At 32.5% G+C, this 26,560-nt stretch overlaps 1 protein-coding gene across 6 annotated transcripts in view; it reads left to right on the forward strand.

The window, feature by feature from the left end:
- Window positions 1-2,161: 2,161 nt before the first annotated feature.
- LOC124358945 (bolA-like protein DDB_G0274169) overlaps window positions 2,162-26,560 on the forward strand; it is a 41,107-nt gene continuing 16,708 nt past the window's right edge. Inside the window, exons 1-5 of one of the 6 annotated variants that reach the window (XM_046811224.1) lie at window positions 2,162-2,383; window positions 18,527-18,723; window positions 19,804-19,872; window positions 20,034-20,122; window positions 22,487-22,568. In XM_046811224.1, coding sequence (XP_046667180.1) covers window positions 2,311-2,383; window positions 18,527-18,723; window positions 19,804-19,872; window positions 20,034-20,122; window positions 22,487-22,496 — 438 coding nt within the window. In that variant the 5' untranslated portion in view covers window positions 2,162-2,310 and the 3' untranslated portion in view covers window positions 22,497-22,568. The other 5 variants (XM_046811225.1, XM_046811229.1, XM_046811226.1 and 2 more) reach the window with 5 other exon arrangements.

Here is a 26,560-nt window from a genome sequence, read left to right on the forward strand (position 1 = left end):
TTTGACTTTGAATTTTTTCTATTTAAATGGAGTTCTTGAAAGAGTTAAATGATATTGGAGAATGTAAGTTTAAAGAGTATAAGAAGTTGAATGAATTAGAAGAAAAAAAGAAGTACAAAATCATGAATTTGGAGAAAATGAAAGATAAATTCGGGTTTACAATAATTGCCGAGTTGGAAGATTGTAAAGTACACTTGCCGAACAGATTTTTGACTGTTTTGGATGAAAAAAAGATTAAAGAATTAAACAAAAATGAAAAATTACACTTGATTGTTACTGGAAAGAAGACTATTAAAGATAAAGAAATTATAACAATTAACTTTGTAGAATAAAGTCTTAACTCTAAAACTTGCAGTCCCTCCCCACGTCATAGTACTGTTTTGATAACCATAGTTGGTGTCTTTCTTCATAGGAATCACATGGAATATTATCTACAGTAATACCTTTTGTTTCACACAAAATGTGGCTATATTCTATAAGAAAAATTCTATAATGCTCTTTAATGAATTGTGTTGATAAATCTTGATACTCACAAAAATTCCTAAGAAATTCATCAATTAAGTCTTGATTATCTTGAAAGGACGTATAATATGGGAAAAATGTCATAAAAAAACGATGAAAACTCTCTGTTTGTTTATTTTTTACTTTCTTTTCAATATCTTTCGTAATTATATTAAATATATAATCCCTTATTTTTTTCGTTTTTTGTGTGTACACGTGTGCAGTTTTCGTTCTTTCTGCAAAAGACTCTACAAGTTCTTTTAATTCTGTTTCATTTAAAGACGGTATCAACTGTTGTTGAGAATAAACCGGCAATTCACTGAATTCATCTTTGTTGCACTGTTTTAATGCTAGAAACTGAAGAGAGCTTGGTGAGTTCATGTTGTTTATTTAGTAGAAAAGTTTTTTATTAAAGTACAGTATGTTTTTAGTAAAAATGTTTTAAATTGATTAAATTTTATTAAGATTTCGAAGATTTTTCCTTTATTCGTAGCAGATTTGACAACATTTTACAAAGCACAGCTTAAGAAAGTAGAAGCAAACAGCTATAGATTTGGTTAATTTTTCATTCCTCAGAGTAGATAGTAATGTACCGATCGCTTTTGGAGACGAACGACTGTAGATTCGGTTAATTTTTCATTGAGATTTGCTGTGTTATTTCTCAGCTTCCTTTATGGTACATTGAACAGTATTTTACATTGCTTTTCGGTTGGCTCCGAAAGTGCGCCAGGAACCCCATATTACTATCTACTTATATATATATATATATATATATATATATATATATATATATATATATATTGTTTTGACTCCTAGCGAGCTGCCCCCCTGAGGAAGTAGCTGATCACTAAATATGTGATAAAATAGATTTTTATGTCCAGTAACTTTGTGTAAGGTTTTGTAGCTCAATTTTAAATATTTTGAAAAATATTTAACCGACCCAGGACTTTTTGGACACCCTGTATATACAAGTAAAAGGGAAGAGACAATTTTGGTTCACCCATCTAACATTTTTTAAAGTAATAATATCTTGTTTGGGAGTATTGATAGACCATGTTGGATAATATTTTGACAGTGTTACATTAAGGTTGACTAATGCAAAAAAATTGAAACCGTACACCGTTGTTACGAATACATTCACATACATACAATTGTTTTATCTGTAAGGGAAAGTAATTAATATTATATGTACATTACAATGTATGTAGTAGATAAATTGTATGTATATATTAATGTACAATGTATGTATGTTACATTATATGTACCATGTACACCTTTGAGGAACAATGAATGGCGAATTCTACTTGGCCTACAAACATTTCAATGTCCATTTAATTACTCCTTAACACATTTATTGTTTTATTAATTGGTACTTTTTAAATGACTTGTTTTAACAGGTTACTTTGTTTCTGTCAGCTTATTCATAATTCATCAATGTGAATAGTAGAAGAAAATAATTGTGTTCTGCAAGATTGTGACTGAAAAAACCTCCCTTTTTATTTCAATTAAAGTGTCTTTGTGTAATCAACATTGGTGTCTATGGAATTTTTTTAACCTGTTACGAATATTTAACACCCAGTCTTTAATTTTTCAACATGAATAACAGTCGGCAAGTTCCATTATTCTGTAATTAGTTAATAAACGTTCCAGCACATTACAAACATAGTTACATAATAACCCAATGAGACTTATCAGATCATCATATAATCATCACATGTTGGTTCGATACTTTAAAACACTCTCTAGGTCTAACATATTAAAATTATTTGTGTACATTTGTTGTAATCAAACAGTGCAATCAGTTCAAAAATGATTTGTGTTGCTATCTTTGTCCACCTGCTGACCACTGGATGGATATACGCTAACCCTGCATCCGAGAGAGGTAAATTCATTTATTTATAAAAATAAAATCATTAAGACTAAATACAAAATATGATCTGGTTGTATATTAGTAGAAAATGGCATATTTGCCACAAGCTTAATGTCTAACCCCAAAGTCATTTATAAATTTTCTAAATATTAAATTATTTCTGATTGTTTGGCAATATTTAATGTTTTGGCCCATTCATGAAAGACCATGAAGGACCTGTCTGAAAACATCATAAGAAACTATAAAAAAAACATAAAGGGCCATAGTTTGTAGATTTTGCAATGAAGAAGAGTCAGACTTTCTCTAAATGCTGAACTATATAGCCATCTTGATGCCTCATATGTTAATTGGAAAAGTATTTCTTGAGTGTGAGAGGCAAATCCCATAGAGTTATCAGAATTGCTGTAGTCTGTAGATTAATAAGCACTAACAGAGAGGTCAAGAATATGGGTTACGAGTTTTTCTTAGTGAAAAACATTTTAAATTAGCCATCATAAAAATCTCAAGTAAAAAAGGTTTTTGATCAGTTATATAAGACTATGTACTATTCCCTATTACTGATTGTTTTAAGACGATCATTATTATTACATTATTGTAAGATCTAGATTAGTAACACGTAAATATATACAGGCTAGTAAATAAAGTACAAAGCGTTTTACATTTTAAAATAATGCTTTAATAATTCATAATTGTTTCATACAAATTACAGTTTAGCAAGTCAGATCATATCTACTCAACACGGTCTATAATATTTGTTTGTTTAAGTTTCATACAGGCTATTCAGGTATATTTGCTAAAAGCCTAGTGCGAAGGATGGGATTTTCCTTTAGTACGTCAACATTTGAATGTTTAATACTGCAATACACATTTCTTTTTCAATTTTTAAGTTCGATCTGTATTTTGATTTGATAAATGCCAAAACTGAGAAGCCTGCCTCACAAAGGTAGAAAGTAGCAAAAGTTAACAACGCTTTCTTGGCAATTTGCTGGTATTGTTTTTTGACGTTACACAAACTCTAGCAAATAGATTGTTTAAAATCCAGTCCATTAAATAGATTTTATACCTACATATTATAGGGTTTAAATCTTTGATAGGGAGATATTCATAAAAATACACTCAGTTTGGAAAGATACTGAAAAAACACTTCATTAAGGTCAATATGTCTTAATATAAAAGTATAAAGGTAATATTAAATATATATTTTTCAATTTTTCACACGATAATATGTGATTTTCTTAATCACTGTTGCTCAATTGCAGAGCCCCTGGCAAGATTTTGAGGCACCCCAGGATGGCACACACTTTGACAAGCATTGCACGAACAGTTTAAAAAACTACTTCTTATTACAATCTTATGTCTGAATGAAGAGGTGGTAGGAAAAAGTCCCACTGCTGTAGGATTAAAAATAAAAACTTTTTTAGTTTATTTTCATGGTAACAGCAACTGAACCTTTGGAATAAGATGGAGAAAATCCAAGGACTGGAATACACAATATAAAGCAAGGGTTTTACTGTAAAAGAAACACTCAAACAATGTATACACTTCCACTTGTATTTATAGTTTACCCCTCACTCCCAGTTTGTTTTAACTATGAGTAAATTAAATGTTATCTTGATACACACTAGTAATTTTGTGAACAACAGACTTTGCTATTAAAACCTTAAAATGACACAGTTTTAGTAGATTGTACAATACTATCTTTACACAATAACACAACAAAGTAGACTTGTAATTCTATGTACTTTCAAAATACAACTTTGATAATTTTCTTTAGTTTTTGGGGTAAAGTATTAACATTATATAAACATTATTTAAACATTGTTTATCACCTCTATCACTAAATACTGTTATTAAAAACGTTTAAGGTTTTTTGTACAAACCAAAATTTATTCTCATTTTTGTAAAAAACTTTAAAAATTAATAAATGCGTTAAAGCAATTTTTATTTTAGAATTGTTGTTATCTTTAATGGCAAACAGATAACATTTGGTAATTGCTATTTGGAGTACACTAGTAAAAAGGTTTAAATGTTGTAAAACCTGTTTTTAATCAGCTAACACACGTTTTTAATAAAATTTCAATATTTTGTTGACTCCAATTATGAAATAGATGCTATTACTCTAAATACAATTAATATTAATGTAGCCTACGTTTTAGTTGATCTTACCATTTTAGACATCTTAGTACAACCTCTTATGAGCACTTATTTAGCCAAAGCATTGGTACTATCAATGAATACAAAGTACAAAGTACAGTTACAATTTAAATTATGTTTCAGACAGTACTTACAATAATCCATGTACTGTCATTAAAGATAAGCCATGTGACTTTGGAAGCTTTGTAAGCAATAGCACATTTGGGTTGTTCCATCAAAATATTAGAGGATTACAATCATCCTTAGAATCTTTAGAAATTACGTTGAGTGAAATAAACCCTAATATAGTGATTTTAACTGAGCATAAAATGACCAAGATGATGCTTCAAAGGTTAAATATTAATGGTTATGTCTTAAACTCTAGCTATGCAAGAGAAAGCTGCAGAGGAGGAGGTGTAGTAATTTTATCCAAAACAAGTGTGATTTGGAAAGAAATTAAAATTCCAGACATTGGATATTTATTGAAGGATGAAATATTTGAATGTTGCATGGTTGAAATAAAAAATATTTTTCTCGAAAAACAGTCTAAATTATTAGTGGTGGGCTTGTACAGAAATCCCATAACAAAAAATGAACCAGAATTCTTAAAAAGTATGGAAGTTTTATTGGAACATGTAGACAAAAGATATAAGCACATTTTAATAGCGGGGGATATAAACATTGATATGATGGGACAATCCAACAGTGCATTGAAACTGAACAACTTGTTAGTTTCTAATGGAATGTGCTCTTTAGTAAAATTTCCAACTAGAATTACGGAGTCATCAGCCACAACTATAGACAACATTTTCACCAACATTAATATGAATTTTATCAAACTAATCGGAATTAATACTCAACTCTCAGACCATGATGGGCAGTTCTTAGCATTATTACATACCCCTATTAAACATAAAAGTAAAATTACTGTTCATCCCAATGAATCCATTCAAATGTATACTAGAAAGTTCTCAGATTTAAACACACATTCATTTTTGTATTCATTGCAACAAGAATCATGGACAGACTTATATTTAGCTCCTGTTACTTCAAAATATGATGTTTTTCATAGTATTTTATTGTTCTACTTTAACCTCCATTTTCCTAAAACCTTAAGTCGAAAACAGTTGAATAAAAATATGTGGTTAACAGATGAGCTCAGATTAGAAAAGCTAGAAATTATTGAATTAAGTAGCCTAGCTAGAGAACTTCAAAGCCCACTTGTTTATAGTGAGGTAAAATCAAGAAACAAATTATTTAAGACAAATATTCTGCATCAAAAGAAACAATATCTTAATAGTCAGTTGGAAAAGTCTGTGAATGTTAATGCCACTGTCTAGAGGATGATTAATAGGGAAGTTGGTGTAAACAACAATAGTAATAAAAATATAGAGCTTAAGGTTAGAAATCAACTTTGTACAGACCCTGGTAACTTAAGCGAATTTATAAACAGATATTTCTCAGATCTAGTAGATAAATCTATACTGCCTAATTTGTCAAGCTCCACAGGACCTTCAGTTCAACAACAACCTATTTGTAATTTTTCTAGATTTAGACTAGAGCCAGTCACAGAAGAAGATATAGAGAAAATTATGATCAGTCTAAAAAACAAGCTTAGTGCTGGATATGACGACATTCCTGTTGTTCTCATTAAGAAAGCCAGGAAATCGCTAATAAAACCTATCACTCACTTAATAAATTCTTCTTTTATTTCAGGAATATTTCCAGAAAAATTGAAAATTGCAAAGATTAAACCTCTATTTAAAAAAGGGAACAGAACCCACGTAGAAAATTATCGTCCCATTGCTTTGCTTCCATCAATCTCCAAAATCTTTGAACGTGCTTTTTACAATCAATTTAAAATTTATTTGGAAAAAAACAATATAATTAACAGCAATCAACATGGTTTCCAAAAGGGAAAATCTGTTTTAAACCGCAGCCACAGAATTTCTTGAATCAGTTATTGACTCCATAGATAATCATGAAAAGGTAATTGGAGTTTTCATGGATCTGAGCAAAGCTTTTGATTCAATTTCTCATGTTTTGTTGTTGTCTAAATTAAAACAAATTGGCGTAGAAGGTAAAGCTTTTGAATGGTTAAACTCATATCTGAATAATAGAAAACAATTTGTCGAATTGGAATATTTCTCCCACAACAAAGGGACAATGTATAAACAACTTTACAAATCCTCGATTTCAGATGTGAAGCATGGGGTTCCTCAAGGTTCCATACTGGGACCTTTACTTTTCATTTGTTATATCAATGATGTACCTAAAATCAGGCAACCTGGAAAACTTTGTTTTTATGCCGACGACGCAAACCTAACAATTTCTGCACCTTCAATAAAGGGAGTGGAGGAGTCATCCAGCACTAACTTATCACTTTTGGCTCAATTTTTTGAAGCAAATAAATTACTTTTGAATGTTGATAAGACAAACTTTATAGTATTTAACCACAAACAAATGAAAAAAATAATCAAGCCAACGGTAACAATAAATAAAGATAGCCATATTTTCCAAGTAGCAAATTCAAAATTTTTAGGATTATCGATTGACGAGAACCTGGACTGGAGCTCTCACATTGAAAGTGTTCTTGCAAGGGCAGCTTCAGGCATCTATGCTTTAAATAGATTAAGAAATTTTTGTGATGTCAAAACTCTAAGAACAGTCTATTTTTCTTATATTCATTCCATTATTTCCTTTGGGATTTCAATATATGGTGCCACAACAGTTAGAAATTTAGACTCAATTTTAAAAATCCAAAAGAGAGCAGTAAGATCAATTTTTAAACTTAAACCAGGCACATCGTCAAAAGAACATTTTATTTCATTAGGTATAATGACCGTGTATGGTATGTATATTTATGAAACAATATTATCGGTAAAGCTCAGATTTTCCAATTTGCCACAGCTTGGTACACTTCACCAATACAATACCAGGCATCAAAATGACCTTGCCATTCCCACACATCATTTAGAATTTTTCCGCAAAAAACCTCAATATATGGGCACAATATTTTATAATAAATTACCTCAATATTTAAAGTCAGAAAATGTTTTATCAACTTTCAAATCAAAATTAAAATATTTTCTCATTGACAAGGCTCTTTATAGTTTTAACGAATTTTAAATACAGAACATGTCAAATTATATAGTTAGTAATAATACTTTAGATGTACAATGCTATTGATGACACCATTCAGTGTACAATGTTGTGCCAATGAATAAAGAAATTTTGATTTGATTTGATTTGACCTTACATACAGAGACCATCCAATTTAAAGGCACATCTATACATTTGACAGATATTTACAAGGTGCATTGCTTTATTTGTAATTTTAAACACACAGTAACATAGTCAGGGACAAGGATGTAGCCAATGAGGGGGTTCAAGGGGTCAGGGCTCCCAATTTTAATTTTTTACTTTACTTTTTTGATAACAGTTATTATTATTTAACTAATTCACTATTGCTGGCATGCCTACTGCTGAAAGATTCTCAACGTTGAAACGGGTCAAGAACTTTTTAAGGAGCAAAATGGGGAATGAGTGGTTGACTGCACTTGCCTTACTCTCTATCAACTATAGAAAAATATTAATCGTCTGACCCCACCCCAAACATTTTTCTGCCTACGTTCTTGGCCAAGCGACCTCACCCTCCCACCGAAACATTAAAAGGTTAGGAATTCACATTACTTGTAGGTAGTTTCATCATGCAGTTGTAGTCAGTGTAAAAATATTAATACAGACCCATATGTACTCTTAGATTTCAAACATAGAATAAACATCGATCCTGATAATTAACTAACTTTTATAATAAGAACTTATCAATGTTAAGTGTCGTAATACGCTAGCGTGTAATGTTACAAATTAATTCACGCCACAAGCCACTAGCTGTGGACTAACCTAATGCAAGAGTAGTTAGGTGGGGGTGGGAATCAGGGAAGCGTAGACGGTCAAATGTTTTATGTTTGTTGTTTAAAGTTAACACAAGCAAACTACTAGTGACCGCGAGGTTTGGTGGGGTTGTAGGTGGCGAGACGCACTCAAGAAACGAGGGAGGACAGCAGGGCCTAGTAACAAGGGCTGAGCCATTTCTTTGATCTCGGCGCGGTGCCGCCACGGCAGGCGGATTGGTGGGAGGGGGGTGCCGTGACGTCGCTGGCCTGATCAGGCCAGATACCGCCACCGCGCCTGCACCGCGTTGCAACTTGCAGGGACTGGCCGTGTTGCGGTTGAACATGTGTTACATTGGCGCACTGTCGTTTACACGCTGCTGCACATGCCGAAGGGATTTAATTGAGGTTGATCCTCAGTGATTTGATGTGGATTTAGTCTATTTATGCAGTGTCAAAATGAGTTGTTGTGCTGTGGCTACTTGTCCAAATAACTCTAAAAAGACTAAAGGAAGTGAACAGCGAGTAGTGTACCATAAGTTTCCAAAAGACAGCGAGACTAGTAAAATCTAGTTATCAAAGTATAAAAGAGGAGACGCGGTAAATTGTAAGTATGCCTATGTGTGTAGTGATCATTTTGCACCATCTGACTACATTGATGACATAAAAAGTCGCTTATTAGGGCTGCCTCAGAAATTGTTATTAAAGCCCTTTGTTGTTCCGTCAATAAAACTTCCCACTGTCAGTAATGACGATGACGATGTACGCAATGAACGAATAGAAAAACGACGTGTTCGTAAAAACGCAATTGAACGATTAGATAGTTTAAGTCCAAAAAAACCTCGAATTGAGCCGCTAAATACAGACCGATTAGACGAAAGTAACCTCGTACAACCGAGTTCTGTTTGCGAAAAATGCGAGAATCTGTTAGAAGAAAACAACAATCTGAAATCTTCCATTGATGTTTTAGAACAAAAAATAACTAATCTGAGAAGAGAGCATGATATATTGTATAATTCCATTGCGATAAAAAGGAAAATGCATTCTAAAACCTTAAGAAGGCATGCAAAAACTGTCAAAACCCTGAGGACAAAACTAATGTTTGCAAGCAAGCCATACACGTGTATGCCAGAGTGAGAACTTTGATTAGATTAAGGAACGTTAATAGTAACTTAGAATGCAAGAGAAAACAGCTTAAAAAAGCTAAGAAGTGGATTCAATAAAAAAAAGACTGAAGAACAGTGTTGAACTAGATAAATGAGTGCTGTAACTATTAAGTGGTATCAATCTATTAACATGCATAATTGTGGTTTTAGGTATTGACGTCTTAAACAAAACAGTAAACACATAATGCTGTAAAATGAACGAACTAATTTTATTTGTACTTGCAATCTTTTCGTCATTGGTTCTACTAGACATTTACATTGCCTAAGTTAAGTCACAAAATATTTTCAAACATTCCATAAAATTATTTAAATAGTTATTAATCAATAAGATGTGTGCAAATTGGAAAAAGTAGATTCGACGGATATTATTTCTTTCTAAAATTATTCTATTATTCATTTGTATAGAAAAGCCTAAGGGAATATTAATAATATTTTATTCCAATTCTTCCAATAAAACTTTTAGATAAACTAATTTACTACAACTTTGCCGCTAAAAGTTTGTTTTTAACCAAAAAAATAACGCTTATAAACTTTCAATGTATTGCATTTCGGAGTTCAAACACGCCTTTTTGTGGTTGTACAATTTTCAAATCGATATAAACTGAAATATATTTATACTGCTAGTTTCAGCAGATCACACAGTTTAAGAATATATAAGGATGTCCTTAATTATATTATTCTAATGATGTGTAGCCTAATAGCGTGTAAACCATAACGCTCCCATAGTGACCAGGGGGTCACGCCGGCAGGCAAAATGGTGCAGCTCTTGATACTAGGCCCTGGAGGACAGTCGGGTTTTTTCCGTCAGAGGTCGGGCATGCCCGATGCTCATCATTTTTGCAAGCAGTGGCAGTCATTACCATCGATGTATAATAAACTCCAACTAGTACATTATACATCGATGGCCACTGCACAGTTTACAAATCCATTGAATGATAAGGTTATGTTTTCTTATTCGGTTGGTTTTCATTGCAACGTACAGTAGGCTGTTTTAACTTGCACCTAATTAGTTTTTCTGTGAGTTTATTTGTAATTATTAGAATTATTTGTAAAGAACCGACTGCGACAACCAGCTATTGCCCTTCGACATCTAATGCCTGTGAAGACATGGACAAAATGTAAGAAAAGGCCTTACTTTTTTGACATAGGTGTAATATCTGATAGTCTGTATGGAAGTGAAAAGGTTGTTATGAGGAGAGCTATTTAAAACACAATATTTTCAACCAAACTTTCTGTTTCAGAAAATAAATTTAATTACCTTATAAGTGAACCTACCAATAAAAAAAATGTAAGTTTCAACACAACTGGTTAAAGAAGTGGCATTAACTTATATATCCTAAGAAGAAATATAGCGGATATTGCAAACGACGATTTTCCTTCGTCGTCATAGAAATTGTGGGCCGTTAACTTTAGAAAAACCTCTAAATAAATTATGTAAAGTTCACAACCTTATTTAGATTTCGTGCTGAAACTAATGAATAATTCAAGAAGCGTTTAAGTAAGTGTGCGCGAAACGCAAGTTATGATTTGCAAAACGAGATTATTCATGTTTATGAAAATGTAATCCATGAGATAAATAGTAGTGATTGTTTTTCAATCCTGGGCGATGAAACAATGAACGTATCGGGGAAGGCGCAATTTTCGTTATGAAATCGATACAATACAAAGTTACTAAAATAATGCAAAAGTTCTAAAAGAGGATTTTCTTTCTTTTATTCGCATCATTGATTTATCTGCCAAACATATTTTAACAGTTATTTTACAAATATGTATGGTACTACATGAGGTATGGATGTTACTAAACTTGTTGGCCAATGCCATGATGGGTGATCCGCATTCCAAAAGATTCCAACTGGTGTCCATCAAAGATTTCAGCATCTGCTGAATAATTCAAAAATTCAAATTCTATTATACTTTCACTGTATCGTCCATGTGTTAAATTTGGTTTGAAGTGATTTACTTAAAGTTCCTGTGTAAGAAACTGTCTAGGTACATTGATCTAAATATAACAAATCCTAAGGAATAATATACATGCTAGTAATGTATTGAAAGACCAATATTTTTAATCAATTCCTGAAAGTAAGAAAAATCGCCATCTGGGATTATGTGAGACTAGGTTTACTGAGCGGCAGGGCGCCATCATTACATTGTTGTAGCTCATTCCAGCTATAACACTCTTCAATAGTTGTCTGAAAGTAACAGGGCAGTATCATCACAATCGGAAATCTTCTTTCAGAAATTGAGAAGAGTATTTTTCATCTCGCTACTTAATTGCGAGATTTTGTTTTGCTTCACTTTTCCCATATCAAGGTACCTTCAAAAAGTCGAAAATGATTTATCACCAGCGATAAACTATGCCGATGATGTGATAAATACCTTACAAAATTTATGTCAAACTAATAAAGAAGGCAAGAACATTAACGATGAAGCCTTTTCTGCATTATTCAAGAAGGTACTGTTCCTTGATGAAAAATTACCTTGATACAGAAATAAGTATTCCTCGATAATCCATCTACCAAACAAAGAGATAAAATACCCCTGACATCAACGAAGAGGAGAATTACATGAGAACAATAATTATTCACACCATGCATAGACAATTTTGATTTCTGGTCTTGTAGATCGGTTTGGTGCAAACAAACCACTGTTTAGCACCGTTGATACACTGCTACCAAAACATTTAGATGCAACAAAGGTCGTTGTGACCTTAAACTGTTCTATGGTGATAGAGAATCACAATCAATTATTTAATCTGAGTATCTACTGTGGTCTATATGATAAATGAAAACAATTTAAGGCCATCTTGGAAAGCTGTGATGAATTATTATACCCTAATACAGCTAATTATTGCGGATTCTTGCAACTCTTTGCCAGTATCTACAGCTGAGGTTGATGGACACTTTTCACCACTGAAGAGGATAAAAATGCATCTTAGAAATTTCATGGAAAATGAACGACTTACGGGATTAGCTCTACTATCAGAGCATTACCCAGTTTCCATAACAGCTGACGGGGTATTTGACGAGATGCTAAGGTCAGGGATGAGAAGAATTTTGTTGTAAAACGAATTCAGAAACTTGTTTGCTTCTAATGTTTTAACCTAATCACCATTCTCATTTGAATAAAGTTTTGTTTTTAAATTGTTTGTTTATTCAGTACTAACCTTGAATTAATAAAGAATTTCATACAATGAGTTGTTGCCTAAAAGTATTGTTTAGACATTCAATGTTTTTAAACTTTCTGAGGGAACACGCCCGGCGCACCTTTTTCTGATGTGTATAACACCTCCTACTTCTCTTATGCCCCCTCAAAATAATTTCTTGGATACGCCACTGAAAACAAGGGATCTCTTCTTACAACAATAATGGAACCTAAAACTTGTGATGGTTTAAATAGCTAATTTTTAAATGGACAGGATAACTTTTGATAATGTAGTAATTATAACCTACAACAATATTACTGGATACATTTTAATTTTCAACATCAAAATTAGATGTTTAGTTTGTACTCACAAACGATACACATGGTTTAATGTTAATACATTTCTTTTTAAAGACATTTAAAATGAGATACACACAAATATGGATGTATCCATTCATTTATATTTTTTTTAGTTATATCTATTTAAGATTTCTCAAAATATTTGTTTTATACGAGATGATTGTATTTTCATAACTATGTTCATATGACGTCATTTTAAAGTAAATTAATTGCAGATAAAAAATTTGCTGGTTGCACTGTTCTTTATTAATTTTTAGAAAATATTTAGGTCAGTTATTTTGTAGCTTTAACACATTTTTTAATATAAACTTCACAAATATATTCCTGTTGACTGAAGCTTTAAAAAAATGCACCATATATCTTAGATTTACATTTTAAAATTTAGAAATTCAAACTAAGGACTCCCAGTTTTGGCTTACCTAGTTCCTTAAATTTTATGACAACATTTTAAACAGATCCCCTGTGAGTGATTTATGCAGATTGCAATTTATATCTCTTTTATAGCTCCAGTTGTTCTCCTAATATGCGTTTAGGAGGTCATACCTTCGCTAACTTATCCTGTATATAATATGATGATATTATCTTGCTTTTCGTCAGAAATCGAATACATTATAAGGCTATAAATAGCAATCACCGACCCTTGCTGTACTTGCTTGGGACAGGAAGCAAGTTTTTACTTGCGAGTTGTCATTTGCGGTCCGCTTTGAAATTTCTACTATCCGAAATAGGCTTGGTCCATTCAACTTCGGATAATCGCATATAGTTGTTTAAAAACCATATATTAAAAGTTTAATAATGTAGTATTCATGAATCTAAGGACGTTTACCACGGCTTCAGGACCAGTGGAGACTATAATACGTCAGAAGCTGACGGAACAGCTGAAACCTGTCCATCTGGAAGTAGTGAATGAATCTCACAAACACAACGCACCACCCGGCACCGAAGCTCACTTCTGGGTCAAAGTGGTCACACCTCTCTTCACCGACATGTCACTGCTGAAGGTAAAAATAATCCTTTGATTTAACATTGGAGAGCTCACACTTACACTCATGTCAGTTGCGTAACTAAGGGTAAGGATTAGGGGTATATAATTCTCCCTCAAAAGTCCAGTAAATAAAATATTTTTAAAATATATGAATAACCGGAATCCAACTTTTTTAAATGCAGCGGTTAATGTTTAAACTCGAATTACGCCTATCAATTTATTTAAATTTACATGAATTCTATACTTCCCCGTGTGAGGTGCTTTTCAATCAGAATTCCATACCCCTCTACCATCCCAAAAAAACTAAGTTCTGTTACGTCGCTGACGAACGTGCTGTAAGTCCAGAGATGGAATGTAGAAAATTTGTGATCCGGCAGTATGTAAATGAGAGTGCTCCAACATTAAAATGGTGCAATACGTTTTTGCCTGGAATAATCTGGGTACATGATTTTTGAAAACAGGAAAAATCAAGTTTTTTGTGTTATTCTACAATGAGTAGTAAAGGGAATATTTAAAGAGACATCTTATAATCAGACATTAAGAACCTCGTTTACGATGCGATTTTTAAAATAAGTATTTGAAAAATAGTGTAATAAACGACATGTATTATAATATATAGGCTACAACATTTAATTTCCTTAAATATTATTTTATCTTAAAACGTGTTATTTCCTTAAATTATATATAATAGAGAATATAATTTTTGGAATTTAAAAAATTACAAAAATATAAGAGATACATTTGTTTGTTTACAAATTTATTCATTCGGCCATTTTTTCGTTAAAATCATGGTTACTCGTAAGACCAATGTAAAACTATTTACTAACGCTCAGTTTAATTTTGTTTTTAAGATATCGTACGGATATAAATGCAATTGTCCAGTCTCTCGAGTGGTAGGCATCGCTAACGTTCAGCCATGGGGGTTGACTGGATAAGTAAATATAGAGTAAAATACACCACTGTAACATCGCATCCGAGTATCTAGATTTCCGCCGATGTTGAACTAATTGTAATTATCTAGTCCCTTAATTGGGTTGGATTGAAACTAACGATACAAATCCATCACTCCTAAACTAACTATATGTAACTAACTAACTAACTGTATGTTTCTATTGAACTAACTTATATAGACCTGAGTTGAAAGGGATGATTTTACTTTACACTAAAGTTATTATCATTGAGAGTACTCCTAATGTACTTTAATAAAACATAGTGTAATACGTTTTGTATTTTTCTAGAGGCACCAGACTGTTAACGAGATCTTAAAAGAAGAGCTCAAATCATCAGTACACGCCCTCACTCTTGTTGTAAGTCGATACTCTTGTAGTGTTTAATATTAGTATATCACTGTAATTGTGACGTTTATTTTTTTAAATCATATATTGTTTAATACACTTAGATATGTTGCGCAGGCTCGTAGCCCTGAACAATGGGATGAAGAAAGAGGAATCACGCCGCCACCTCTCTGTCAGGGAGACGGGGTTGCTGACTGAACTACCGCTGGCAGAATTTCATTTCATTATATACTCTGGTCTACAAACTGTTTATACTTTTACTTCACTGGAATAAACATTTTTGTTTAATATTGACTTTGTTGTGTAAATCCCTTATTGGTACAGTTATTAGGGAAATAAACAACTTTAAGATTGTTAAAAACTATTTTAATAAGAACGAGTTCTAAATAAATTAGTGCTTTATATAAGATTTTATTTATTCCCATTTAAATAAGAAACTCATAAAGAGTACAATAATAGGATTAGTTAATGGTTGCCAAAGATAGAATAATCACACTTATCAGAATTTAAATTATAACCTATATAATGTGATGAATATGGTCATTCGACATTGCAGCATTAATCACTACGGAAACACAAAGAGGGTTTGGAAAGATTAGCTGAAGCATGAAGAATATACTGTTATTATATACCTAGGAATAGATTCATGAACATCGACATTGAAGGACCTTTACACGCACAAGGGGCACCTACAAGTAACTAAACGAAGGTAGCCAAAAACGTAATTATAATTCAAAGGAGTAATTTTATATTATTCTAATTAACTCCTCCAGAACAAAATCTAAATTTTTACTATTTCTGTAAGTTTTTATTACAACGATATGACTTCCTGTTTAGTGTTATACTGGTTTCATCAGCAATCACCAAAGACCTTTGCAAACATATGGACTTTAATATAATTTTTTATTTTTATACCTGAAGGGATAGCAGGATTTTGGACATTTCCATTGATAAGTGTTGTGTTACAATAAAAGAAACGCAACGTTTGGATAAATAAAGTCTGTGGCCTCTTCGTCAGATCTACCATCAATTTTAACGTACATCAATGTAAACTATTCAACTCATGCCGATTAAAATACCAAAAGTAAACTCGAAAAAATCGTCCGTTAAAAACAATAACATGTCCTGAATCCATGTGGCATAAATTTCTTCGGCTGTATTCTCTTATCGTAAGAGAAATTCGTTATTCGTAATCATGTTATTCCTTCAAATCGTCCACCACCAATAGTTCTTGTTAAATAAAACCTACAGTGGGTGCGGTGAAAATTTCATGGTATTACTTTTGGACAACCCAAGTACATGTTCAGATGCACTGAGTCACTATCAGCAAAGCCGCGATGTTGGTGTAAAGGGATAACTCTGTTGAGCCTATTGCCTGCGGAGAATTGCGGCACTGTCCTCTTAGTGTAAAAGTAATTCTATCCCTGAGATACAAATTCTTTTTCACTTTGGTTTGACTGGGAGCGGCATGAAAAGTGTTAGCATCTCAAATCTTCCCAACCCCTACTATCTTCTTCACTCCATGAGCACACTTCCACGAGATCACGTCTGGAGCGGCGTCCAGTCCCTTTGTATTATCCTGAATATTCATTCGTTTAGGAATCCAGTAGATTATACTTTAGGTGCAAGTCCATCGGGGTTTTATCAGGTTCATTTTTCAACCCCTAAAATGCTAGAACAGTTGTTCTTTCCAACTACTAAGCAAAATAATTACTAAAATATAGAAAATTACGTAGATATACGTAGGTGGTTTGAACTGAATTTCAAACTATACTTTTGTATAGAGTATAATCTACATAATATGAGTACAAGGTAGGAGTCGCGTAGCGGAAAAGGCTTCGCTGAGATTACACAGGTTGCACGAAAGTCTATAGCTCATTTCATTCTCAATATGTCCTGCGGACAGATAGACAATCATACACGAAAGAAATATTTACATTATCGCCAATCAAAAGAGAAATTGTGTCAGCCTACTGAGCCATTGGGGTTTTAATTACGCTCAAATTCCATGGTTGCACATGCACCATCACAGAATCCATTCTTGTGTATTTATAAATTAAGTTATATTCATGATTTAAAGTTTATAGGTGAAATGCTTCACGAGACATCATGCCACATGATACATGCATAATTGTGTTTATTGAGTAGGTTTCATAGCAGTGTTCAAATAATAAACGTTCTGGTGCGCTGAGGAGGGTACTACAATGCAACACTGCGCTGAAATCAAATTTTGTTACCGACTTTTAACATTGATTTTCCGCTATATTATTTTTTCTTTTCGCTCTATGAATACAAATTTCACATATTAAAATCTCATATCGTTGTACTCTGTTTACAAATTGATTTATTCTGTTACTTTCTCGCTCCCATCATGGTTACCCATAAGACGAATTTAAATCATTCACTAACGCTCAGCTTAATCCCATGGAGTGACATACACCATTATCGAACTCAGCGTTCGATTCCCTATATAGGAATGAGATTTATGTAAAACGATTTAATAAATGAAATGTCCTTATTATTCACAATTTTACATAGGTGCCTATACAAAAAAAAATTTCAAGTCTATAGATCAGGTCGTTTTTGAGATATTGTACCGACAGTAAGACAGATAGACAGACCAAATAACATTATTGCAGCCCCTCTCATGGTTGTATATAGTTTGCAAATTTTCTGAGCATACTTAAGTACCATTTTATTCTTATATCGAGTCGTTCAGGTCAAACTCTAACAAAATATTAGAACATTTTGTTGTAGTTTTATATTCCGTTAATAAACTCAAACAAATTCAATCGACCCAAAAATTGCCCAAATACCAAATGCTGATACCTCTATGATTTAAACCGCATAAAACTATGATAAAACCAATCTGTTCCATGTTAAAGCTTCCGTGGGTCGTTCACAAACACACTTATAACAGAAGCTGGTACAATATCCTTGTAACTATAGTATGTGAGTGCTTGTTCGGAGCCACGGCGTCATTCAATATTGTAACAAATACCTCATGTTCAAGACTTCGCGTGCTAAAGCAGTTAAAGAATTTTAGTCACCACTGAAACTTACAACTCTGGTGTGGTGTCCACAGTGCCTAAGATTGTTCATCTTAACTCCATCCCCCATAATTATTAGAATAGTTGAATAGGAAGACAACGGCAGGCATGATCGGTCTATGAATGTTAAAGCAATCATCATCGGGATGTCCAACGAGGACCGTGGACCGGTCGAGACATCCATCAGAGATAAACTCATGTCGAGGCTGAGGCCGATGTACCTGGACGTCATCAACCAGTCGATCATGTACGGAGAGAGGGAGAGCGACGAGAGATACTTCACTGTCATCATCGTGTCTTCAGCCTTTGTTGGTTCAAATAACTACCAGGTATGGATTTTGACTCCATGTCCTATCTGTACTAGTTGGAAGAGCATCTTATTATATGAGAATTATAAGAGTCGTCATTAGATTTGGCTAGGCAAAGACATAATTGTTTCTATTTGATATTTTTTAGAAAACCTACTATAGTATCAAAATAAATTGCCAAAAATAACATGAGGTCTGCCCAATAAATTCTAGAACTAATCGAGTATAACTGGTGATTTGCGAAATAAAACGTCACCCGTTGTACCATGAGATGCAATGATTCGTCAATATTCATCTGACTGTTATCCACTAGCACTTTTCAAGTTGCGTTAGTATTTTCTCGATCACGACAGAGTCGATGTTTTACATTCAAACTTGTTCGTGGCCTATTTATGGTGATCATTTATTGAAAAATAAACAGCTATTGTGATTCATGGTTTTCCAATACGACCGAAAACTTTGCAGAAGTGATGCAAAGCTTCAGCGTCCTACTGCCCCTGCTGAAGGTTAGTGATGAAAATATTCACGTTATAATAATATTGTATATTTGTATGTAACAAAAACAAAAATATACAAAAGTTCATAAACAAACAATTGTGTTAAAAATCTCTTCTGGTCTAAAATTTGCCTGTTATTGGTTTTGAAAACAAACTTTGCATAGTCTGTATTGGGGAAGAATGAACGTGTCGCTATCTGGAAACTTATAATAGTTTCCTCAACATTTTACCAGTTTTCCCTCAACGTCTCTATAATTCTTTATGATACTTCCCATAATTATACAAAATAACTAATAATTTATTATCGGCAGACTATTATTTTTCAGGATAAATATGTGAGCTAATGGGTGTGACTACAATAGATCATACGACAGTCACTGTATTGGATTTGATCACCTATTTACTAAAATACTCCATGCAGGTTAATAATATGAACGACTTCACGATTTCCAATCACCTGTATCATGACCAAGCACATGTCTCCATTTTCAATCACATCAATGTTCTTTGATATATCTAATTTTATTTTACTTAAGCCTATATTATTATAAAATGTTATTACAATAGCTGAATTAATTAATTTGCAATGTTTTCTTTCTCTCAGAGACATTTATGTGTGAATGGGATTTTGGAAGAAGAAATGGCCACTCATATCCATGCGTTAGCAATTGTGGTGAGTTCTTTGGTCCAAGCACCCAATAGGTTTTTATTACTCAATAATGTAAACCAATCAAGTTTACTTTATTCCACGGAATGAAGTTGAGAAGTAGGTTAAGAAACACCAAACCATGCATAGAAAAACTAATAAAATTTTGTTGATTTTTTAAATTTCAGGCCAAAACACCAGACGAGTGGAGAATAGAACATTACGCTACTCCTGCAGCTGAAATGGCCCCAGAAAACTTCAGTGAAGTTTTTCCTATGTAAGCAAATACAGTACTCATACTATCCAAATAGTTATATTTAAAGTTTTTGACTATTACTCAAAACTGGGCATTTTCAAGAATGGTTGAATATATGGAGTATTTATTTAGTAGTTCTGACTCATCTCTTTAACACACATTGGTCGGAGGGACGTACTTTTCTTGTGAAACTCGTGTGTTTTAACAAGGAACTCTGTTAATATGTTTATTTTGCAACTTAATACGAAACTTTAATGGCCTTATTAATGCAAACGTGCCATTGTTTGTTTGTTTTTCTTTCAACCGTTAACTATTCTACAGATTGCTAATGACCCATTTATCCGCTATTAGTTGGATTACTCGTAGTTATAACTATTAGTTGGATCATTTCAATATTTTAGCTATTCACTATATTACATATGGGGGCATTTTAAGCTAGTTGGTATATATAGTGAAATAATAATGTGTTACTACATATCTAAAAAATTAATTTTATAAAGTTCTTTTAAAAATGATTTGTGTACATAACAAATATTACAAAATCCCTACGTAAAATTTTGTATCTATACTTCGTGCAAAAGCACATAAAATTTCATTTGAATATATTCATTAGAGAGGTTATGGATCATTTTTGATAAAAATTAATAGTTACAAAAGAAGAATACAAGTTTATTTTAGATACCTAATACATTGTAGGAACATTGGAAGGCTTCTCTGGATCTTCTTCAGCTGAAAACTCCTCTTCTAGCTTTCTCTTGTCAATTAATTTATTTGGCCTAAATTCTGTATGAATGTCTCTAGTAGCTTTTTTCACTTTCGCTTTTGCAAAATGTTATTATTCGTCATTATTTCTGCACAAACCATGTTAACAGGCAACCCTAACTTGTCAAATACCTTACACTTCATAATATTCCATCTGTTATGTGGTTTCTTAAATAAAAACATTCTTTTTAATTTGTTTGTTTCACATGAACGGATGTTTGACGAGGGATCTAACTGCAGTACAGCAACTAAAGTGATATAACCCTTGCATTAAATTAGTGCTGTTATCCGGTTTAAACAATCTATAGCCAACAATAATAAATTTTAATCAATTGAACTGCAATAAATTAATATACTTCTACATATTTATCTTTTTCTCAGTTATGAACTAATGCTGGATCGTCTTTGGCAAGAGTATTGGTAAAAGAGAGCTAAGGATTAGCTTCCGTCTCAGATAAAAAACGCTGTAAAGGATTGTCCCATGTTTTTAACGAAAAATATATTTTCTTAGGATTACTTACCATTATCTCTTCACAGAGAAACAAAAATATTTCATATTTCCTAACTAAAGATTCAAATTTATCCAAAATCATTACCTTGTATAGAAATAGAAATATCAAATCTTTGACCTGATCCATAAAAACTAGTCTAATCCTCATTACAGTAGAGTCCCGTTAATCCGACCTAATTGGGACCGAGCCCTATTCGGATTATGTGATTGTTCGGATTAGCCAGAATTACAGAAAAATACGGTTTTAAACTTGAGAATGGGTCTATTTTGTTATAGAATTATCAACATTGTTTATTAAAACATGTTTTCTGACTGTTGCATTGTATTTCTTGACAAATAAACATGTTTGCGAATACGAAGCACATTTACCGTATTTAGTGTGAGAGTTCTATTGTTAAGCAATGTGAGCGTACTGGATATTGTACGGGTCCACGCGTCATCCAATAGACTCTCTTCAATGCGACAGAAGACAATAACTGAATTTATGTCTTTTAACAATTAATATTGTACTCAATAATAATATCAGTACTGTACGCTCAATTTTTGTTTGATTTCACTTCTTAATATAGTAATTTAACTCATACTTAACCTATAAGTTTCAATTTGGTACTGTACCTGTATTTAACTTCATTATTTATGTACTGTACCGTACACAATTTGTCTTAATAAAATACTGTATGTCTATTTAATTAAAGTTTTCTTTGTTTATGTACGAAATGATGCACCCATTTTCATTTTTTAAGTAATTAGTTCCCATAACTGTGCATTATCGTTATAAATAATAATTCCTCCTGGACCTGTTCGGATTAACCGACGTTCGGATTACACGTGTTCGGATTAGCGGGACTCCACTGTATTTTAAATCCAAGTGATAATTCTTAGTTCTAGATCGATAGATCGTCACTGGTATTAAGATAAAAATGTGATACAAGAAAATCCCTAGCGCTGTAGTATAAACCCTTGCAATTCCTCAAACTAAAGAAAAATACCTAGATTTGCGGCGAATCAGCAGCGTATTGAAGAACGTAGAACTACCGCACACTAATTGTCTATCATAAGAAGTGTTGTAATTAATCTGAATATACTAATAAATATATCATAATGATTTTCAGAGCATGGTAACGGAAAAGAAGAGCAACTAACAGTAACCTAAAATTTGTATACATTATGATTAAATTCATTTTATTTGTTTGATATTATGTTTCTAATGTTTAATTTCCCAACCCATTTTAGTTAATGTATCTTTCTTTATTAATAGAATTATGATATGAGGGCCAATGCCATTGTCTTGATGACGTGCTTGATCAATTGCAGTCGTCTCATAGTGAGGAATTCTTGGCGAGTTTAGGTCCAACATCTCGCGATGCATATAAGAGCCGCTGCTCGGGTATTTATGTTGATTTTGGTTATTCAGATAAAATCTTAATCGTTTTAAACTTATTTGTATGATTATTTAAAACTATACAAAACGTAATAGACAATGAAAAGTGTTTGGATGCGTAAAATAAATATAATGCACTTTTAATTTACGCTAATCTATAATCAATCTAAAGGCTACACAAAAAGGAATTAATTCAACTTATGTAAAAACTGAGATCAGTGCAGAGGAAAGTGTAAACCACTGTAAAAATGTACAACAAATATTACCTGTCAGTTTTGGTTAATACCGACTTCTCGGACAACAGCTTCGGCCGCTGGTGTACCAATGGTTAAAGATTTGTGAGCTGTAAAGCCATAAAATAGTTTATACCGCTAAATGCTGAAACTGAAATACTCCTTGTACATCAGGCACCTTAGGTTATGTAAAACCTGTGGCGAAGCGAAGTCTGAATGGATCAGATGAATGTCAATAATCTCAAAATGCATTCACATTTAATTGTTCACAATCACATATTGACAATTTAAAAACGTACTCGGTATATAGGCCTACCCGTCAACAGAATATAAAATAGAGGAAAAGTACAATAAAATACGCAGCTATCATTCTAAAGGTAAAAGAAATCTCATATAATTTCCCAAACTTCCCCCATATAAGAGCAAACTTAATTGCCTCGAAGTAAGTAATGGGTATCACCTTTAAGTGAAGAATAATGTTCAGAGCAAAACAAAACGGCCAGAGCTATAAGAATAATTTTAAATGAGAATTTCTTCGTACGGTATAGAAGGCACACGTAGAAAACTCTTATAATGTTATTAATAAACATAGCTTATGCAGAAAATATTACTTAAATGAAAAACACGTAACTAAACTCTTACTATTGAGGAAAACTTTATATAACTTTACCAACTTCAGTGCGTTAATCTCCAACATACAAAGGAAAAATAAAAAATGTACACTATCTACTACATAAAAAAAGAACTGAGATTTAATGTACAGACTAAATCACTACATTATGGTGGCTGGTATGTATGGACTCGTAGAGCCTCGGTAACAATTCCTAAAATTGAAAAAAATAAAAAAATGTATATAAATGTATAGTGTTAGCAACTGATACAACTTATGTACACAAAATACAACTTATAATAAAATGCGAGATCACTTATACCTGAAATGAACTTATACATAATCCTAAAAATATAATGCAATTTTAGAACATTGTTTTTAAGATTTTGTATTGACTTATGGTAGATAAGTATGGAAATTGTAGAGATAAAGTAAAATAGATAATAAGTAAAGTAGACATAGGTAGGTATAGAAAAGGCCATTGGGGGTGACGTTTATTTTGCGACAGTTAGTTGCAATTAAGATTAAAAAAACAGTCTTAAAAATGTGTATACAATTTTAATGTACACAGAAACAAATATGCTAAATACATGAAAACAGCATTTATTCAGTGTATAACGCAAATTTTATCCAAACATCGAATTTAACGACTACCACGATTTCTTAATATTCTTCTTGGATGGTGACATTTTAAGAGACGCGTGTTGTTCCGGTTCGGTGTAAACCTTTTCTTTAATTTTTGTCAAATGAATAGGCGAAGAATGATCGTCCAAATACTGGGAAGCATGACCAACCCCTTTACTATTTTTATTTTTTTAATTACACTCTTAAAGAAAATACTGTAACCATAGTATATAACAATACATCACTTTGTTATGTACTTTAATGGTATTACGTCACGGAAAATCCCGAGAATCTGATCAGCGTTAACGCTGGTCCCGGACTGATACATAATCAAAGCCATTGAACTCTGTCGTTGATTATGTATCAGCTTTGACTGCCCATGTAACATCAGCTTACTCTGTCAAATCAATGCCATAGAATATAACATGACAAATATCAATATTATTCTGTCAAGGAGAAAAAGACAGGCAGAACTGGGCATATTGAATTATGTTGTTCATATACTCCACAAACAAGAACGACCCAACCCAATCGGGCTAACGAATCCTACCTAGCTATAACAAGAATTCATCTCTTGCCAATGTCGAAGCAACAACTCAAAATAACCACCTCAGCAAACTCATAATAAAAATAACAACATAGTAAAAACAATCCTAACAGCAAAAAACAATACAGCAAACCCAATTCTAAGTCAAGCACATCTCCAATACCAATTATAATTCTCCAAGAGAACCCCATCATTACAACACTTTAACAAACCAGGAACAAAACTAGACCCCCAAATTAGAGAACGCCTTCTATATGAAAAACTAACCGAAATACGTAGCAAAACCCAAAGCGCTACAGTACTTCCAGCTTATATCACGAATAAAGGAACCATTAAAACCTTAAATGGGGCAAGACACGATAAACAAAAATAAAAGCTCAAGAAAAAAACCTTAAAACATCTAGTAGTAAAATCTTGATACAGGACAGAAATGTCTCAGGGAAAATCAAACGAGATAAAATTAGTTTATTGGAATGCCAGATCTCTAAAGCCAAAATGGCTAGAATTAAAACTTTTAATAAAAATAATATATATATATATATATATATATATATATATATATATATATATATATATATATATTAAAGTTGTTCAGGAGATTTGGCTAAATGAAAATGGCAATCTGTATGATAATAATACTGTAGTAAAAGTATATAGAAATGACTACTAAGTTGGCGTAGCCTTTATAGTTTACAAATCAATATCATTCACTGAAATCAACTTATGTAATAACAATTCAATTCAAGTTTTTTGCGATTAAGATGAACAATTATGTCCATCTATACCACCAATAAAAATAGCCCCCAAATTTTGGGAAGGCCAAGTGTTTTCCAATGATATGGACCACAACAAATGATGCGGAGATTTAAATGCACATCATCCTTACTGCAGTGGCAAAGTAGGAAATAAAAGAGGCAGTGACATTCCAACATGTCATTTATTTTGTTACACAATAATGATAATTCAACACTATCCTATTCTTTTCTAACAGTCCGCTATCGACTTGTCAATTGCAATTCCCAAATTACATAATATACTTCTCAGCTTTATTTATAAAGCTGGGTGGTTGAAACAAATTCAATCATTTGCCAATTCTTAAATCATTTGAAACTAATTCAATCATGAAAGAAAATCTCTAATATACATAGGAAACAAATAATAAAAGAAATATGAAAAAAAGCAAACTGGGAACTGTATGCTAAATACTATAAAATAAATTTAACAAAAAACAACAGTGAACATCAAAGCTAAATGATTACTCATGGCTTAAGAAAAATTATGCGGTTCTTGTTCTTAGGTCTGTGGTCCTGTTAACGAGTCGACAATTTAAGGTTATGTTCGTTAGTTTACAATTCATATTCATTCATTAAGAATTTATAAATTTATTTGATTTTTGTCATAAGAGTTGTTTTAAGTAATTATCCTTCATTCTTCAATCAAAGTGCTAGTCAGTTTAAATTGTTAGTATTATCTACTCTTGTATGGGTGTTCAGCTTTATAAATTTCTATTAAATTTTACTAGGAAAGGTAAGAGTATGTGATGCTATCTAATAAGTACAGTTTTATAATACCGACGTAGTTTAACCCTTTGGGTGCTGGTGAAATTTCATTTATATTTTTAGGAGTATAACTAATTAGATTTTATCCTTAGATTTGTGAAGAGTATTTTCCCCTCATAAGCCTGTGTTCAGCTATGCTGCTTCTAAGTACATTGTATATCATTTGGTTTAGTAGAGAACCAAAACTACACACATCCTTAGTCTATGGAGGAGTACAACTGAAGGATGCGGG

The sequence above is a fragment of the Homalodisca vitripennis genome, chromosome 4 (genome assembly GCF_021130785.1).
Source record: "Homalodisca vitripennis isolate AUS2020 chromosome 4, UT_GWSS_2.1, whole genome shotgun sequence".
Lineage (NCBI taxonomy): Eukaryota > Metazoa > Arthropoda > Insecta > Hemiptera > Cicadellidae > Homalodisca > Homalodisca vitripennis.